Genomic DNA, 20,018 nt, shown 5'->3' with positions numbered 1-20,018 from the left:
TGGATTTAAAGGGGAGATTACAATAGATGCAAAACACCCCTAGATTTGTATTGAAAATGGGCCTGACTCTGATTTGGAAATAAAGCAAGTAACTGTGCACCTTGGTAACAGCATGCTGCAGTGCAGGTGCGGCAGATGTAACATGTGCAGAGAGATGTAGATTTGGACGGGGTGTGTCCAAACGGAAATCTAAATTGCAGTGTTAAGGGGGGTACACACAAAGCGATGTTCAGCTAATTTCTAAGAAATCTGACTAGATTGCTTAGAACATCCCTCCGTGTGTAGGGGTGCCGGCGACAGCGATACGCGGTCCTGTGCATCACTATCGCCGGTGCTAGATTGGCCTGCATGCAGGCACAATCTAGCAGGTCGCTCATTTCACCGCTGGGTGAAATGAGCGGCCCTCGTGTCCGTCCACCCCTCGCTCAGCACATCGTGCTGTGTGCTAAGGAGGGGAGGGGGGGGGGGGGGTAGATCCGCTCAGCACACATCTCTGGGGAAATCTCCACTTCAGTACGGCCCGTTAAGCATAAAGATGTCTAACATGTGTGGGCTGCATGCAAAAGCAGCCAGTATTTATTTACCCTGCACAGTATCAATGTAAAATGTATTTGCTCCCCTAAAATGGCAACATGGTTTAGTACAGATACAAAGTTACTTGTTTTCTTTGCTTTACTTCCAAATCAGAATCAGGCCTATAGTTACCCCTTTAAATCCTGAATCTCTCGAATACGCACCAGCTTTAACCACTTAACGGACAATTTTTCCCCCAAAAAAACGCTCAGAAATTGTCTTTTTTTTTCTTTATGAGTGAATTAGGTGAAGAACATAACTCTATCCAAAATGATTTTAGTTAAAAAAAAAAAAAAAAAAAAAAAAGGTTTTTTTTTTGTTTCAAACATCGATCGGGAACATGGTGACCATTGGAACATCGCGACTTTAGTTTTTAGAGCCCGGACAGCTGCCAGGTACACTGTCTGCAGCAGTAGGGAGTGGGGGATCCTGCGGTGCACGGCAACACTGGGGGGGCTAGGTGCTGGAAGGCAGCAGCGGAGGGAAGTTTCCCTTCCCTGCCGCTGCTAGCACTCTATCTGACTGGTCGCATCCTGTGCGACTAGGTCATATAAAACACTTGCTGGTGTGGTCGCATCTGATAAGGTGGATGGGGGAGGGGAGCAACAAGTGCTACAATACTGAAGGTCCTCTGTAACCTGGTTGGCTACAGGTTTATAAACACAGGTGGAAATCCCTCTGCCCCACTCTGCATTACTGAACACAAGGCCTTCCCCGTAGCCAGGCTCTGATCATCCATCCTGAGCTGTGTAACATCTTCATCACTCATCTACACCTGTCATGTAGCTGTGCAGACCCCACGTCATTAATGAAACCTCAGATGAAACCCCCTTGTTGTGACACCTACTCTCCAGCGCATTGTGTTCCTCAGTACATAATATATCACTTGCCAGGGAGGTTTTCTGAGCGGCCTGCCTGGGGTTTAGTCTGGCCAGACGGACCTCGTATGCCGCTCTAAGCTTCTGGTTTTCTATGGAGGCCTCCTCCAGAGGTGTGAGCTCCCTGTTGACAGAGGACAGACACCACCAGTGAATGGCTTGTTTTTTTTGGCCAACCTGAAGTTGAATTGGACGACTGAGCACTCACTTTCTGTAGCTCTGAGCCTCGGCTGCTCGGAGCATCTGGAAAACCTCTGGACTTGGAAAAGAGTCGAGCTTCTGGACCTCGTCTGAGCAAGCTCTACGGTGACCCCACAAACGACCAGAAGAAGGACGAGACTTTATGGATGTAGATGTTGTAGTGGTAGCAGGTGCAGGGTTAGGAACATCAGCAGTGGGTGGAGGATCAGGGACTTCAATGATATGATTTTTCAGCGAAATTACGTCCACATCAGTTTTACCTACAACAGGAATCACACAACACAGTGTGGCTATACAACACACAGCATGCAGAATATAGATTGTAAGCTTGCGAGCAGGGCCTTCCTACCTCTATCTCTGACTGTTTTTGCCGTTTTGTTCTATAACTGTTGTTCTAATTATAAAGCGCAACGGAATATGCTGCGCTATATAAGAAACTGCTAATAAATAAATAAATTAGGGTGTGTCGTCTGGGCTATTAGCGTGATCAGCTTGGGCTGTTCATGCAACACTCAGTCTGCAGTATGTTAGAGAAGACTGGATGCCAATTATTGATTTACTACACATCAAATACTTTTTACCATAAGTTCCTGCTTTTGTATGAATCTGCAGAGCTGGGAAAATCTGACATGTGGTGTGTACAGATATTTAGAGGTTGTGAGATCACAGAGGCTTGGGATGTGTATCCCCCTTACAGGACCTAAAGCTATGACAGAAGTTGGCTTGTATGAACGAGCCACTAAAAAAGGAGATTTATGGTAGACTTACCATAGTTAAATCTTTCTGCGAGGTACACTGGATTCCACAGGGAATACATTGGGGTGTAGAGTTGGATCTTGATCCGAGGCACCAACAGGCGAAAGCTATGACTGTTCCCAGGATGCACTGCACCGCCTCCTCTATAACCCCGCCTCCGGGCACTGGAGCTCAGTTTCGTTAACCAGTCCAATGCAGGAGCAGGTAAGAGAGACCGTAGATGTTAGTCATATAGAACCACATTCTGACGACAGGAGAAGGGACCAGCGGCTAATGTCATACAAACCCAAAGAAGCCAAGTGCGTCAGGGTGGGCGCCCTGTGGAACCCAGCGTACCTCGCAGAAAGAGATTTAACTATGGTAAGTCTACCATAAATCTCCTTTTCTGCCGCGGGGTACACTGGGATTCCACAGGGAATACATCGGGGATGTCCTAAAGCAGTTCCTCAGGGAGGGGAAGCACCGTAGCGGGCACAAGAACCCGGCGTCCAAAGGAAGCATCCTGGGAGGAGGAAGTATCAAAGGCATAGAACCTAATGAACGTGTTCATAGAGGACCACATAGCCGCCTTGCACAACTGTTCAGCAGACGCGCCACGGCGGGCTGCCCAAGAAGGTCCAACAGACTGAGTAGAATGGGCTTTGATAGCAGCAGGAGCTGGGAGTCTAGCCTGCGCATAAGCTTGTGCAATCACCATTCTAATCCATCTGGCCAAGGTTTGCTTATTCGCAGGCCAGCCACATTTGTGAAAACCAAAAAGTACAAAAAGGGTATCTGACATCCGGATAGAGGCAGTCCTCTCCACATAGATACGGAGAGCCCCTACCACATCCAAAGACCGTTCTTTGGAAGACAAACCAGAAGAGATAAAAGCCGGAACCACAATCTCTTTGTTAAGATGGAAAGAAGATACCACTTTAGGTAGATAGACGGGGCGAGTTCGAAGAACTGTCCGGTCCTGGTGAAAAATCAAAAAGGGTGGACCACAGGACAAAGCGCCTAAGTCCGACACCCTCCTAGCAGAGGCAATAGCCAGCAGAAACACGACCTTAAGGGAAAGGCATTTCAGGTCCACAGACTCACGAGGTTCAAATGGAGACTCTTGTAGGGCATTTAAGACAACAGACAGATCCCATGGAGCCACAGGAAGGACATAGGGAGGCTGAATCCTTAAAACACCCTGAGTGAAAGTATGAACATCAGGAATAGACGCAATTTTTCTCTGAAACCACACCGACAAGGCAGATATGTGAACCTTGAGGGAGGCCAGACGAAGGCCTAAATCTAGGCCTTGTTGCAAAAAACCCAAAAGCTTGGAAGTTCTGAACGAATAGGCATCATTATTCTTAGCAGCATACCATGTGAAGTAAGAATTCCAGACCCTGTAATAAGTCCGTGCCGAAGCCGGTTTGCGTGCCTTCAACATAGTTTGAATAACTGACTCGGAGAATCCTTTGGCCCTCAGGAGTGAAGCTTCAAGAGCCACGCCGTCAAAGCCAGTCTGGTAAGGTCCGGGTAGACACAAGGGCCCTGAACAAGGAGGTCTGGGCGTTGAGGAAGTAGAAGAGGACGCCTCTATCGATAGACCTTGCAGGTTTGAGAACCAATGACGTCTGGGCCACGCTGGAGCGACTAGAAGTAGTATTCCTCCTTCATGCTTGAACTTCTGTAGTACCCTGGGCAGGAGTGACACAGGAGGGAACACGTACGGAATCTGAAAGTTCCATGGAATTGCCAGTGCATTCTCGAACGCTGCTCGAGGATCCCTTGTCCTTGATCCGAAGACCGGAACCTTGTGATTGTGTCGAGACTCCATCAGGTCTACATCTGGTAGGCCCCACTTGTCCACTAGGAGTTGAAAGACTTCCGGATAAAGACTCCACTCTCCGGCGTGAACGTCCTGAAGACTGAGGAAATCCGCTTCCCAATTGAGGACTCCGGGAATGAGCACTGCCGATATTGCTGGCAGATGGCATTCCACCCAACGGAGGATTTTTGATACTTCCAGCATTGCCATGCGGCTTCAAGCACCGCCTTGATGATTTATGTACGCCACCTTGGTGGCGTTGTCTGATTGTACTTGAACAGGCCTGTTATGTACCAGAGGCAGGGCAAGCGTCAACGCACTGAACTCTGCCAGCAATTCCAGAATGTGTATCGGGAGGAGAGATTTCTCCCTGGTCCACTGACCCTGGAGAGAGTGTTGCTCCAACACCGCGCCCCAACCCCGCAGTCTGGTGTCCGTTGTCAGGAGGACCCAGTTGGAGATCCAGAAGGGACGGCCCCTGCTCAACTGTTGGTCCTGAAGCCATCAGCTCAGTGACAGACGAACCTCCGGAGTCAAGGAGATCATTTGAAACCTGATCCGATGAGGCAGGCCATCCCACTTGGAAAGGATTAACCTCTGCAGAGGGCGGGAATGAAATTGAGCGTACTCTACCACGTCGAAAGCTGACACCATGAGGCCTAGTACTTGCATCGCCGAGTGTATCGACACTCTTGGGCGAGAGAGGAAGTATCTGATCCTGTCCTGAAGTTTCAGGACTTTCTCCGGAGACAGAAACAATCTCAGGCTGTGTGTGTCTAGCAGTGCCCCCAGGTGCACCATGTTCCGAGCAGGGACCAGCAAGGACTTTTTCCAGTTGATGAGCCACCCGTGGGCTTGTAGGAATTGGACCGTCAGTTCCAGAGAACTGAGGAGAACATCTTGGGAGTGCGTCAGGATCAGCAAGTTGTCCAGATCCTGATTCCCTGATGGCGGAGAAGGGCCGTCATCACAGCCATTAACTTTGTGAAGATCCGAGGGGCCGTGGCCAGTCCAAATGGCAGAGCCTGGAACTGATAATGGAGGTTGCCAATAGCAATAGATATTGTTGATGCGATATGGCAATAGGTATATGCAGGTAAGCATCCTGTATGTCCAGGGATACCATATAGTCGACGGGTTCCATGGCCAGTACAATAGAGCGCAGAGTTTCCATACGGAATTTGGACACTCTCACAAATTTGTTCAATGCTTTGAGGTTGAGTATAGGCCGGAAGGACCCATTTGGCTTCCGAACTAGAAACCGGGTCGAATAGTATCCCCTGCCTCTCTGAGGTACCGGCACTACCACTCCTGTGTCCAGGAGGGATTGCACAACCAAGTGTAGAGCTTGCGCTTTCAATGGATCCCCAAGGGATAACCGTCGAGCAGAACTGGCGAGGGGGACGTCTCTTGAAAGAGATTGCGTACCCGTGAGAGACAACTTCCCACACCCAGGCGTCCGAAGTGGTCTTTAATCAGGCCTGGGCGAACTGCAGAAGTCAGCCTCCCACCCTGGGGTCCCCCAGAGGGAGGTCCGCCCCGTCATGCAGCAGGCTTGTCTTGTTTGGAAGCAGGGTGACGGGCAGCCCAGGATTGTTTAGGTTTGGGCTTAGTGCATTTGGAAGTACGAGCCTGTCTCGGGTATGCCTGACCCTTTGCCTTCCCTGGAGGTCGCAAAGGAACAAAAAGTGGTACTCTTTGCCTTCGGTGCAGAAGAAGTAGTACTTGGGAGAAACGCAGTCTTAGCAGTTGCCAAGTCAGTCACAATCTTATTCAGATCCTCCCCAAAAAGGATGTCTCACTTAAAAGGGAGCACCACCAAGGTCTTTTTTGAGCCTAGGTCCGCCTTCCAATACCTCAACCACAGAATCCGGCGAGCCAGGATAGATGTAGTAGACGCCTTGGCTGCCATTACACCTGCATCAGAGGCCGCCTCCTGAATATATTGGGAGGCGGTGGTAATATGAGACAGATATTGCCTGGCAGTGTCAGATGGGTGTGGTTCGTTTTATCGACAGTATCTAGGTCGACAATGTTTAGGTCGACCACTATAGGTCGACAGTCTCTAGGCCGACATGGTTGGAAGGTCGACAGGGTTTCTAGTCGACGTGCTAGGTCGACAGGTCTAAAGGTCGACATGAGGATTTTTTTATTTTTTTTGGTGTCGTTTTCTTCGTAGAGTGACCGGGATCCCAAATTAGTGCACCGCGTCCCCTCGCATGGCTCGCTTCGCTCGCCATGCTTCGGGCATGGTGCCTTCGGTCCGCTACCGCTTCGCTCGGCACACTTTACCGTACCAATCGTAGTCCACGTGGATCGTTAAGTATGAAAAAATCCAAGAAAAAAAAAATGTGAAAAACTCATGTTGACCTTTAGACCTGTCGACCTAGCACATGTCGACCTAGAAACCCTGTCGACCTTCCATCCATGTCGACCTAGTGACTGTCGACCTAAACATTGTCGACCTAGACACTGTCGATCTTCAGACCGGATCCCGTGTCAGATATATCCTGAGGCAGCTCATCCTCAATTACCTGAACCCATGCTTCAATTCCTTTCGCGGCCTGGGAGGCTGCTATAGTGGGTCTATGTACAGCACCTGTAAGGGAGTAAATAGACTTCAGGCATCCCTCCACACGCTTATCTGTCGGTTCCTTCAGTGAGGTGACAGTGGTGACGGGCAGAGTAGAGGACACCACCAGGCAGGCGACATGAGAGTCCACCGGCAGTGGAGTTTCCCACTTGTTACTCAACTCCGCAGGGATAGGATGACGAGCTAGCATCTTCTTAGACAGGGAGAATTTCTTTCCTGTAGAGGACCATGATTCCTGACGTATGGTCAGAATATGGTAAGACTACTTTAGTAACCTTCTGACGTTTGAACTTATCAGGTTTCTTAGACGCAGTAGTGGGATCGATCTCATCATCAATTTGGAGAATCAGCTTAATAGCCTCCACTAGGTCAGGAACATCAACCTGGGTTGTAGATTCCTCATCAGAAGCGACTGTATCAGTGTCTGACGGATCAGTATATTCCCCATCCTCATCAGAAAATGTATCCAAAATATTAGTGGATTGTGAGGAAGAAATGGCGCGCCCAGAGGGGCGTGGGGTAGACTTTTGTCTAACCAAAGATTGATTTAATTGTTGTAATTGGGTAGACAGAGTGTCCGTCCAGGGTGGATTAACTACAGGGACAATATGTGGCTGCAATGGCTCAGGAGGTCCCACAGGGGGCGTAAGACGTGTCACAAGCGTATTCAGCATACTTGAGAACGCTGCCCAAGGTGGTTCTTGATTGGCCACAGGTGCTGCGGGCTGACTGGGAGATGTATGGCACCCAGTGCCTGAACCATCAGCTAAAACTTCCCCCTCAGGTAAATCCTTGGTGCCAGTACTGCATGATGCAGAAGCGTCCCCGTATTTTCCACCCTGTGTCGCAGACATTATAGGGAATGTAGCCTTAGAGCGTAACAGTACAATATAGCCAGACAAACACAATACCTGCAAATAGCCCCCTGATTTATGTGACAGTAAATACAGGGCACAAACAGAAGGATTAAAGCGGTATGATAGATATATACACGAGAATGAGATCCACACAGCAGCTACAGGCACACTCAGTCCCAGGTACAATGCAGAAGTTATTACACATAAACAATAAAACTGCACTGGACTAGTAAAGCTACATACATATATATATATATATATATATATATATCGATATAACAATGCACAGTAGCTACTGGATGTATATCACAGAATACTTGTACTAAATATTCAGATAGCAGTACACTTGTTCTTAACGAACACTGTCTAAAATGACATGTAGAATACTTAAGTGCCTGTAAATGCGCAGCGCTGATGAGACAGGCGGCTTTACAGAGGAGACAGAGCCCTGCAGTCCTGGAGATCAGCTCAGCTACTTGTGTAAAGATGGCGTCAAAATCTCTGTCAGGGAGTGTGAAATGCAGCTCCAGGACGGGAACACCAGCGGTAGATGGCGCCAGGAGCAGGGGGAGGGGCTACAGGTCAGCACCTTATCCCCTATGTTGGTCATCACCACCGGGTACTGTAGAGCCTATGTAAAATGGATTGTGTAAAATCCGACCTGTGCTCCCTGCCCTGGTGGGGTCCCTGTACAGTACAGTGTCCACGCCAGCGGTGCGGTCCGTCTCCTAGGACCGCGATTTACCATCGGTTCCCACCTGGGGGACCCTCTTAACTCCACCCTGATGTGCAGCCACGCGATCCTTGAGAGCGTAAGCAGTGGTGTGCCTGATAACCGGTGCGCCCCCGCTGCAAGCACCCGGGAACCGGCCGCGGGAGTATGCAGTGCTGCTGGGGAGGTGATGGAGCCACAGCACAGAGTGTCATAATAACATAACCAGTGCTGCGGCCCTTGAAGTCTTCTTAAAAAGCTCTTTTCAGGGCTGCCTAGCACAGCCCCACCTGTTAGTGACCTGCTCTGCAGGCACCAACTTACAAACTGAGCTCCAGTGCCCGGAGGCGGGGTTATAGAGGAGGCGGTGCAGTGCATCCTGGGAACAGTCAAAGCTTTAGCCTGTTGGTGCCTCAGATCAAGACCCAACTCTAGACCCTGATGTAGTCCCTGTGGAATCCCAGTGTACCCAGCTGCAGAAACACTAATAAATACATATTTTACATTTTCAGTGGCTTATGAGAGGTTAAGGGGTATATTCAATTAGACAGTCGGAAAATCGACACTAATTCGACCTACGGGTATTCAATAGCGGGCGTTTGACAGTTTTTTTGTCCACTTTCACCATGCCCTTTCGGAGGGGGGGGGGGGGGGGGGGTTGTTGAATCGGCATGGGCGAAAACGGACCAAAGAACTATTGAAAACACCCGCAAGTTCAACAAAACACGTGGCTCGCTGATCCACGTGGTTTTCGCCCGTGCGGATTTTTCGACCAGAAGATAAAACGGCACGGGCATTGAAAAACGGGCGAAAAGTGCAGTTTTTTCGACGGGTCGAAAAAACAGCACTAATTGATTATCTAAAACAGAGGTTCTCAAAGTCGGTCCTCGGGGGCCCACACAGTGCATGTTTTGCAGGTCTCCTTACAGAATCGCAAGTGAAATAATTAGCTCCACCTGTGGACCTTTTAAAATGCGTCAGTGAGTAATTAATACACCTGTGCACCTGCTGGGTTACCTGCAAAACATGCACTGTGTGGGCCCCCGAGGACCGAGTTTGAGAACCTCTGATCTAAAACATCTAATAGGGGTAAAGTTGTTAACAAATCGGGGGAAATATATGCACCCATCAAGCTTCCTCTGAATAATCCCACTGAAGAACAATGCAGAGCCTTTTGGGAATTTACGGAATATTACTTTCCTATAAGCAAACTCGCTGGAATGCGAGGAAAAGCTTATCAGGTTAAATATGTTCTCACTTGAAAAAAGGCGTCTAAGAGGAGACATTATCAATATATATGAATACATAAAGGGACAATACATGGAGCTAGCAGGCGATTTGTTTATTAGGAGACCTACAGTATACAAAGGACACGCGGACACTCCATGAGGTTAGAAGAGAAAACATTTAATAACCAACGAAGGAGGGGGTTCTTCACAGTAAGTGCAGTAAGGATCTGGAATATCTTGCCAGAGAAGGTAGTAATGACGGACTCAGTAATTGAGTTTAAAAATTGGTTGGATGAATTTCTAACTGATAAAGATATCCAAGGATATAAAGCCACGTACACACAGGGAGATTTCCCCAGAGATGTGTGCTGAGCGATCTATTACAGACCGCTCAGTACACACCTCTCCTCCCGCTCAGCGCAATGTGTGCTGAGCGAGGGGGGGAAGGGGGCTGCTCATTTCACCCAGCGGTGAAATGAGCGATGTGCTAGATTGATCCTGCATGCAGGCACAATCTAGCACCGGCTATAGCGATGCGGCTATCGCTATGGGACATACACACGGAGAGATCCGTGCTTAACTTCTAAGCAATCTAGTCAGATTTCTCTGTGTGTTCCCCCCTTAAAACATTTAAAAAGACTGTATTGAGTTACTACGGGTATACTCTGGTTACAATCATAACAGTATAGGATCAAAACAAAGGTTGAACTCGATGGACAACTTGTCTTTTTTCAACCTCACTAGCTATGTTACTACAGTACTATGGCCCTCATTCTGAGTTGATCGCATGTAGCAACTTTTTGCTGCCGGTGCGATCAACTAATCTCCGCCTATGGGGGAGTGTATTTTAGCATAGCAGGGCTGCGATCGCTTGTGCAGCCCTGCTATGCTAAAAAAGTTTCTTGCAAAACAAGACCAGCCCTGGACATACTTACCCTGTGCGACGGATCCAGCGACGATGGGCTCGGCTTTGACGTCAAACATCCGCCCTCCGTTCACCTGGACACGCCTGCGTTTTTCTTACCACTCCCCAAAAACAGTCTCCAACGGTCAGTTGACGCCCCAGAACGCCTTCCTGCAGTCAATCTTCTAGCGATCGCCGCTGCGACCGCTTTCCGCTGTCAGCGTCGTTGCCCGGCGAAAAACGACGCGCGAGTGCATTACGGCCCCCGCGCATGCGCAGTAGTGACCCGGTCGCATCTGTGTGAACGAAAGCACGCTGTGATCAGGTCAGAATGACCCCCTATGTATTTTACATTTAGGCATCTCATTATCCGGGAGGTCATTTAAGTAGCGAATGTGAAGGTCAAATGTCTCATCTTTGTCTATCACGTTCCCCCACTTGGCAGATATTTATTAACTGAACCTAAGTGCTCCCTGAGGTGCGAAAACTAAAAAAACATAGCTGAATGTGCGTACATCGTTACCTTTATGTATCTTAATGTTTATCTTTTAGTATTTGCATTGTATATGCTTTCATTTATTACAGGGTTGGCTGGTTTAATCCATGAGTTTAACCAAATGTTTTTTTTTCAAACACCCTGTTTTTTTATTATGCTGACTTCTTAATAAAAGTCTATTATACTAAAAAACTATACTATACAAAATGTTTAATGCCAGGGGCATGTCCAGTGCTTATGCTTAATGCCTACTTTTTATTGTGTGTGTTTTTCTGGAAAGTGTTTTTGCATTTTCCATTTTGTATTACTATTCAGATTTATTTAATTCTAAGTAATAAGTAGGACTAATGCTTAACATTCACTTGTTGTTCTTAAATTGTATTCAATTTAATGTATCTCTGAGAGTACTTTGTTTTAATATGTTTAGTCTGTCTACATACAGTATATTCAGATGTAATAGGAATAATAAGACGTAAACAATTGGTTTTATTAAAATATGTAAAATAAATCAAATCAAAGACTAATAACTTTGTAATGTTAAGGGGAGAACGCATTAAAACATGGATGATCGAGGTTTTTGTTTTTTTTATACCAACCCTGATTTATTCGATAATAAACTGGTATATTGAATTTCATCTGACGAGTCGCAGTACTCCATGCAGCGGTCTGCACACATATCACAGGCTGGGGAACCCTGTATTACACTACAGTACATTATACGCAGTGGGACTGGTGTCCCTTAAACTATGGGTGGTCATTCCGAGTTGATCGCTCGCTGGCGATTTTCGCAGCGCAGCGATTAAGTGAAAATTCGGCATTTCTGCGCATGCGTATGGGCCGCAGTACGCACGCGCGAAGTACTTTCACACAAAACTATGCAGTTTTGCACAGTGTCAAGCGACGCTTTTCAGTGGCTCTGATGATCAGTGAGTGATTGACATGAATGGGGTGTTTCTGGGTGGTAACAGACCGTTTTCCGCGAGTGTGCTAAAAAATGCAGGCGTGTCAGATGAAAACGCAGGCGTACCTGGGGAAACGGGGGAGTGGCTGGCCGAACGCAGGGCGTGTTTGTGACGTCAAATCAGGAACCAAACTGTCTGAAGTGATCGTAAGCTAGGAGTAGGTCTGGAGCTACTCAGAAACTGCATGAAAAGATTTTCAAGCAGTTCTGCTACTCTTTCGCTCGCAATTCTGCTAAACTAAGATACACTCCCAGAGGGCGGCGGCCTAGCGTGTGCACTGTTGCTAAAAGCAGCTAGCGAGCGAACAACTCGGAATGAGGGCCAAGGTTATAAGCCAACAATCTAGAAACGGTCTGTGATATGTAACAAAACATCTGGGAGGGGATATGGAATCTTCTCTTCCAAGTGAAACCCTGGGACAGCATGTTATTTGTGCCTCGCAATGACATCATATCCTGCAGGCGCTAAAGCAGCGCTGTACTTACCCAGTTTGTCAGCGGTCGTCCGCGCCCTCTCCAGACACTGCTCTGCCAGCTTCAGCAGCTTGTGGGAGTCTGAGCTCAGAGCGTCGCTCGCTGCCAGAAAGAGAAGAGATTTAAACAAGTAAAATGATGACAAATGAAACGTGGAGATCCTCGGCCTGGCTCTGAGTCGTATATAATGGGGGAGTAACTCTGGAATATGGATGCAGAATGATAGACAGTTGGGGACCATTTGTAACAATCACGACATAATGTACAATCATACCGTCTCTGCAACACAATAACAGGCAGCTGATACCAGTACATTCCATAGAATGTGCCATATAAGTACTGAGTAACAGCAGCATGATCCTGGCTAACTGCATAACAAATAAAAGTCTATGAGGCCACAGACTGAGAGTTATACAGTGGGAGGAGGAGGGTCCCTAGCAGCACAGAGTATATCAGGAGATGAGTGATGTGTCAGTGAGGACAGGGCTGCATGTGACAGGGGCAGTGACGTGATGTGAGGAGGGGAATGGAGGCAGCAGGAAGCCACAGACTGAGAGTTATATAGTGGGAGGAGCAGGGTCCCCAGCAGCACAGAGTATATCAGGAGATGAGTGATGTGACAGTGAGGACAGGGCTGCATGTGACAGGGGCAGTGACATGATGTGAGGAGAGGAATGGAGGCAGCAGGAAGCCACAGACTGAGAGTTATATAGTGGGAGGAGCAGGGTCCCCAGCAGTACAGAGTATATCAGGAGATGAGTGATGTGTCAGTGAGGACAGGGCTGCATGTGACAGGGGCAGTGACATGATGTGAGGAGGGGAATGGAGGCAGCAGGAAGCCACAGACTGAGAGTTATATAGTGGGAGGAGCAGTGTCCCCAGCAGCACAGAGTATATCAGGAGATAAGAGGTGATAAGTTGTGTACATCCTATCCAATAAGGCGATTATTGGGTCTGTGTGCACCTGTACACACACAGCGTTTTGCTGCTGCTCAGTGTGTACTTTTTTTGATCTCTACAATGGCATTGGGAGGTCAGGAACAATACAGAGCGTGCAGCACACATTATTAGTGTTAATTCTAGCACCCTGCACCTCCCATAACAATTCAGTACAGTTCCTCTTTCCAGCCTGGGGTGTCGCTCTCTGATCCGGATGCTTCTAGCACATGCTTATCTATATCTCAGCGCTGAGATACAGACTGGAGTCCGCTAGAAGCACCAGAGCGGAGAGTGACACCCCAGGCAGAAAGGGGGAACTGCATGGGTTGTGAGAGGTGCAGGGTGCTAGAATGAACACGAATTATATCATCCTCCCGACCATTGCAGGAGCGCTTGAAGACGTTTAAGTTAAGCAATAGGATTCCCAGGACGCAAGTGTTCAATAAGGTCAATTCTATCATGGTGACATGATCACAGGGCAGAGCAGGTCTATACAGGAGATATACAGAACATACGTTTTACAGGGTAGAAAAAAGGAACATGAAGTTACCTTTATGCTCGGCTTCCTCAGCCAGGACTTGGGAAATAAAATTCACACTCCTCAAATATCCCACATAGGCCTCCTATAGAAAGCAAAGAGCTCTGTTTAGTTTATAGTCCAGGCCTGATCATACACACGCACAACGGAATATGCTGCGCTATACAAGAAACCTGAGCTACAAAGCAGAAGAGTCTGTTTTACCGGAAGGGGTCAAGGATCTATTAGATCTATAGGGCCCCATACACTACCCGATTTCATCCGATTTCGGCCCGATATATCGGATGAAATCGGGCATTTTGGAGGTGTTTCCGATCCGATGCGCGTTCCCGTGAGCATCGGATCCTCCAGATTTAATGTGCTGCACATTCAATCAGGTCCGACCTGGGGGCATGGCTGGGATCGCCCAAGATACATTGTATGCAAAAGGACAGCATACGATGTGTCTTGGGCGATCCTGCCCCCCGGGAGGATGCCAGGCTGATCGACTGCGACATGTGGTCGCATAAGTGTAAGGGGCCCTTTGGTCCATAAACCCTTAGGGGTAAATTTACTAAGGAGAAGGTTTACCATAGTGGGTTTGTTGCCACATACCGGCTGACATTCTGCTTGCACAATCTAGACTATAATAGCTAGAAAGCGGTGGTGGGAGGCCTCCTCATTGGCTGATTCTGTGGCGCTACAATCTCCTGGAGGCACACATAAGTCGCATTTTTTGTAAGCTTTTGGAACGGCTTCAAGAGACATGCATTTGATATGTAACACTTATATATCTACGGGCAAGGGAGTCTGTATACAAAGCACAACGGAACTTGGCGCGAAGAAAAAAGCAGCAAATGCTGTTACATAGCACTTCATATACAGATTCAGACTCAGTCAGACTCAGATATACAGTAGTGTCACACATCAAATGAATCAGTGCAGACTCATGAAGCAGTTTTGTCTCATCACATTGCAACTAAACTGCACGTTCACGCAGAGAGACGCTTGGCGCAAGCCGAGCTGAGAGGGAACTGTGGCGCCAGGAAGGGATCTTGGGCACGATTGCAGCAACAGTCTCTGAAGACACAAGAGGTCTAGTTAGATGTGGCTCACAAGCCAGCCCTTTGCTGTTACCCCTGTACCTGAGAGGGGAGTGCATGTAACTGCAGCTTAAATGTTTTGATCCAAATATGAATAAAATCCCCATGGTTTTATTTACAGTATATAATTACTGCATTACACAACATTTTATTATTACACTCACCCCTGCAGTAGTTTTCTATCAGTACATGTGAGTATTTCTATCCAGAACAAATAGTTTTGCATTCCAGTGTTCCGTGCAGACAGAACAGGATAGCTATGAGGAAACATATAGCTTCCATACGGCCAGTCCAGGGGAACCTGTGGCTTTGTACCCTCTAACACCAGATATCAGGATTTTGGTACTTACCGATAAATCCCTTTCTCCGATTCCACAGGGGCCACTGGAGTACAGTTACAATGGGGAAATAGTAGGCAGTAATTGGGAGCTGGCACTTTAAAAATTCTCACACTGTGGCTAGCTCCTCCCCTACTATGTCCCCTCCAAGCCAGTCTACGTAAAACTGTGCCCGAGGAGAGCTGTAACAAACAAACTTGAATGTAGAGGAGGTTAATGCCGCCATGTAAACCAGGATAACACAAAAAAACAACTCTGGAACTTAACCTAACCAAAAAAGGTTAAACTGTACCAAACAAACAGTCACATAGTGATCTGCAAACTGTTAAACCAGAAAGGAGGAACAGTGCTGGGCGGGCGTCCAGTGGCCCCTGTGGAATCGGAGAAAAGGATTTATCGGTAAGTACCAAAATCCTGATTTCTCCTTCATCCACTAGGGGCCACTGGAGTACAGTTACAATGGGGACGTCCCAGAGCTCCCAAAACGGGTGGGAGAGCGCTGAGAGTCCTGTAAGACCGCTCGGCCAAACTGCGATGCAGAGGCCGCAAACGTGTCAAACTTGTAGAATTTGACAAAGGTATGTCGGCCCGACCAAGTAGCCGCCCGACATAAGGTAGTGATGGAGACCCCACGGGCAGCCGTCCACGAAGGTCCCACCGAGCGCGTAGAGTGCGCCGAAATTGAAGATGGAGGTTCCCGAGAAGCCGCCAAATAAGCTTGTCTGATGGTTAGTCGAATCCATCGAGACAAAGTCTGTTTAGAAGCCGGCCAACCCCGGCGAGCAGCATCGTAGAGAACAAATAAGGAATCTGACTTCCGAATAGCTGAAGTCCTATCCACATAGATCTTGAGCGCCCTGACAACGTCCAATGATCTCGAATCCGGAGAGTCCCCCGAGAGTGCCGGAACCACAATAGGCTGATTGATGTGAAAATCAGACACCACCTTAGGTAGAAAAGACATAAGAGTACGAAGCTCGGCCCTATCCGTATGAAACACCAGGTAAGGCGACCTACAAGAGAGAGCCCCGAGTTCCAACACACGTCTAGCTGAAGCCAGCGCCAGGAGAAGAACCACCTTCCAAGTGAGATATTTGATCTCCACTGATTCCAGGGGCTCAAACGAAGAGGACTGCAGAAAGGAGAGGACCAGAGTGAGGTCCCATGGTGCTGTCGGAGGGCGGAAAGGAGGCTGTATTCGAAGCACCCCCTGAAAGAAAGTCTGAACTTCCGGCAGCAGGGCTAACTTTTTCTGAAAGAAAACCGAAAGAGCAGAGACCTGCACCTTTAGTGAACCCAGTCTTAGGCCTGCTGAAAAACCCGCCTGCAAAAACCGGAGAAGGCGGGCTAAGCAAAACACAGAAGGAGAACATTCTCGATGTTCACACCAGGCTACATAAGCCTTCCAAATGCGGTAGTAGTGAGAAGATGTGACTGACTTTCTAGCCCGAAGCATAGTAGGTATAACCGTACGAGGAATCCCCTTCCTTTTCAAGATGGCTTTCTCAACAGCCACGCCGTCAAACATAGCCTGCGTAAGTCTGGATAAAGAAAAGGACCCTGCTGTAGAAGATCGTCTCGTAGTGGCAGGGGCCAAGGCTCGGCTACCGACAACAGGTGTAGGGTGGAGTACCAAACCCTGCGTGGCCAATCCGGAGCCACCAGGAGGACCAGAGCATCTTCTCTCTTGATGCGCTGCAGAACCCGCGGTAACAGTGGGAACGGAGGAAAAAGGTAAACGAACTGGAAATTCCAAGGAGCCGTGAGAGCATCCACGCCCGCCGCCGCCGGGTCCCTCGTCCGAGAGTAGTAAAGAGGCAACTGATGGTTCAGGCGGGACGCCATGAGGTCGATCTGTGGTTTTCCCCACCGGCGGACCAGTTGCCAAAACACCTGGGGATGTAGTGACCATTCTCCCGGGTGCATGTCCTGCCAGCTTAGATAGTCGGCTTCCCAATTGTCCACTCCCGGAATGAATATTGCCGAGAAGGACAGAGCATATATCTCTGCCCAGAGGAGGATGTTGGTGACCTCCCTCATTGCTGCGCGGCTGCGAGTGCCGCCCTGACGGTTGATGTACGCCACCGTCGTGGCATTGTCGGACTGAACTCTGACCGCTCGACCGCGGAGTAGGTGATGTGCCTGAAGCAGAGCATTGTACATCGCCCTTAGTTCGAGAATGTTTATGGGGAGAGCGGATTCGTCTATTGACCAGCGCCCCTGAAACTGATGTTCCAGGGTCACTGCCCCCCAGCCTCTCAGACTGGCGTCCGTGGTGAGGAGAGTCCACTCCCATACCCCGAACCGCCTTCCTTCCAACAGATGCGTCGACTGGAGCCACCAGAGAAACGACGACCGGGCCTTTGGTAATAGTGTCACCCTTTGATGAAGGAACAGATGAGATCCTGACCACTGATGTAGAAGACACAGCTGAAACGGTCGAGAATGGAAGCGACCGTACAGGAGAGCTTCGAATGCTGCTACCATTTTTCCCAGAAGGCGAATGCACAGATACACTGACACCCGACGGTGTTGAAGAACCGACCTTACCAGAGTCTGCAGAGACAGGATCTTGTCCTGAGGCAGGAAAACCTTCTGAAGGACCGTGTCGAGAATCATCCCCAGAAACAAAAGCCGTTGTGAGGGGTATAAGTGAGACTTCGGGAAATTCAGGATCCACCCGTGACGAATCAGAAGGTCCTGTGTCATCCGGATATTCTGAAGCAACAGTTCTGCCGAGCTCGCTTTTATCAGTAGATCGTCCAGATAGGGAACAATCGTCACACCCTGCTTCCGAAGTAGGGCCATCATGACCGCCATGACCTTTGTGAACACTCTGGGAGCAGAAGAGAGACCGAAAGGAAGGGCCTGGAACTGGAAATGAGCGTCCCGTATTGCGAACCGGAGAAACGCCTGATGAGGAGGCCAAATGGGAACATGTAAGTATGCATCCTTGATGTCTAGGGATGCCAGAAGCTCGTTTCTTTCCAACCCCGCAATAACAGACTGAAGGGACTCCATCTTGAACTTGAATACCCTCAAATACGGATTGAGATCCTTCAAGTTCAGGATTGGCCTGACTGAGCCGTCCGGCTTCAGTACAAGAAACAGGCTTGAGTAATAGCCCTGCTTCTGAAGATGAGAGGGAACAGGGATCACCACCCTTGCGGATAGAAGCTTCTGGACCGCTGCCTGTAAGGCAACTCCTCGGTTGTCGGAAACTGGCAAACCCGTGGTAAAAAAACGCTGGGGCGGATGTTCCTGAAACACGAGCTTGTAATCGCAAGAGATTAGATCCCGGACCCAAGCGTCTGGGCAGGACTGTATCCAGACCTCCTTGAAATCCCACAGACGAGCTCCCACCCTGTGATCCCCCAGGTGGGAGGGAAGCCCGTCATGCGGTGGTAGTGGCAGAGGACTTAACCTCTGACTGGGCTGAGGTTGCGGAGCCTCTACCCCTGCCGCCGCCTCTACCTCTATGGCCACGGAAGGCAGAAGCTCCACCCCTGGCCTGGCCTCGAAACCTGGAAGGGGCACGAAAGGATCAAAAAGAGGGACCCCTATATGGCCTGCGAGTAGTTGGAGCAGCAGAAGGAAGATAAGTTGACTTACCTCCGGTGGCCTGAGAGATCCAGGCATCCAGATCCTTACCAAACAGAAACTCACCCGCAAAGGGCAACGCTTCTGCCGCCCTTTTGGATTCCGTATCTGCCTGCCACTGCCGGAGCCAGAGAGCTCTGCGGGCCGCAATTGCTAAAGCGGAAATTCTAGCTCCTACAATACCTATGTCCTTGGACGCCTCGCAAAGGTAAAGGGCTGATTCGCGGATGTGTTCCGCCAACTCTATCAATTGATCCGCTGGTAACTCGTCACGAATTCCATAGGACAAATGCTCCGCCCAAGCCTCGATCGCCTTGTTGACCCAACAACCTACCTGCGCCGGGCGATGTAATATTCCTGCTGCAGAGTAAATATTCTTTAAGGTAGATTCCAACTTCCTATCTGACGCCTCCTTAAGCGAAGTTGCCCCCGGAACCGGTAGGACCGTCTTTTTGGACAGATGAGACACCGAAGGATCCACAATCGGAGAGGTCTCATAACGTGTCCTGCTACCTGTGGGAAAAGGGTAGGAAGACAACAGCTTTCTTGATACCTGAAATTTTGCGTCTGGATGTTTCCAGGCAGCCGTTATGAGCGCATCCAGCTCCTCCGAAACTGGAAAGGTCACCGGCAGGCCTTGGTTGGTGCCAAACCTTGAAGGGCGTAAGGTGTCTTGCTCCGTCTCCTCCACCTGTAATACTGAGCGAATAGCAGTAATAAGAGCCTCTATACCCTGAGCTACTGGTTCAGAGTCTCCATACACCTGATCCTCATCAGTATCCTGTATATCAGCATCCTGAACATCCTGTACATCTAACCCTGCCTCATCTAATTGAGGCATATCATCGTCAAAGTCCTGCAACACAGAGGCTAGCAATCTCTTTTTAGAAGCCTGTTGAGGGGGGCTAAAGGACGGGGCTTGGGAAGGGATCACAGCCCTAGAAAGCCCTTCTACGGACTTTGCCAATGAGACTGCCCATGCAGGTTCTGGCTCCGGTACCTGGACAAGCTGTCGGAACCGGGCCGCCTCCCTGTCTTCCCGAGAGGCTTTAAGTTCCCCAGTCAGCAGGGACATCACCT

General features: G+C 49.0%; 1 protein-coding gene across 2 annotated transcripts in view; it reads right to left on the bottom strand.

Moving 5' to 3' along the window:
* The window catches only part of VPS9D1 (VPS9 domain containing 1), a 62,635-nt gene that overhangs the window by 24,815 nt on the left and 17,802 nt on the right, over positions 1-20,018 (bottom strand). For both annotated transcript variants that reach the window (XM_063945946.1, XM_063945947.1), the window contains exons 2-5: positions 13,931-14,003; positions 12,454-12,543; positions 1,660-1,912; positions 1,464-1,575 (exon numbers count right to left, since the gene is read on the bottom strand). In XM_063945946.1, the coding sequence (XP_063802016.1) occupies positions 1,464-1,575; positions 1,660-1,912; positions 12,454-12,543; positions 13,931-14,003 (528 nt within the window). The remainder of the gene's footprint in view (positions 1-1,463; positions 1,576-1,659; positions 1,913-12,453; positions 12,544-13,930; positions 14,004-20,018) is intronic.

The sequence above is a fragment of the Pseudophryne corroboree genome, chromosome 11 (genome assembly GCF_028390025.1).
Source record: "Pseudophryne corroboree isolate aPseCor3 chromosome 11, aPseCor3.hap2, whole genome shotgun sequence".
Classification (NCBI taxonomy): Eukaryota; Metazoa; Chordata; class Amphibia; order Anura; family Myobatrachidae; genus Pseudophryne; species Pseudophryne corroboree.
The sequence above is the reverse complement of the archived record's forward strand: the minus strand, read 5'-3'. Positions and strand labels throughout refer to the sequence as shown.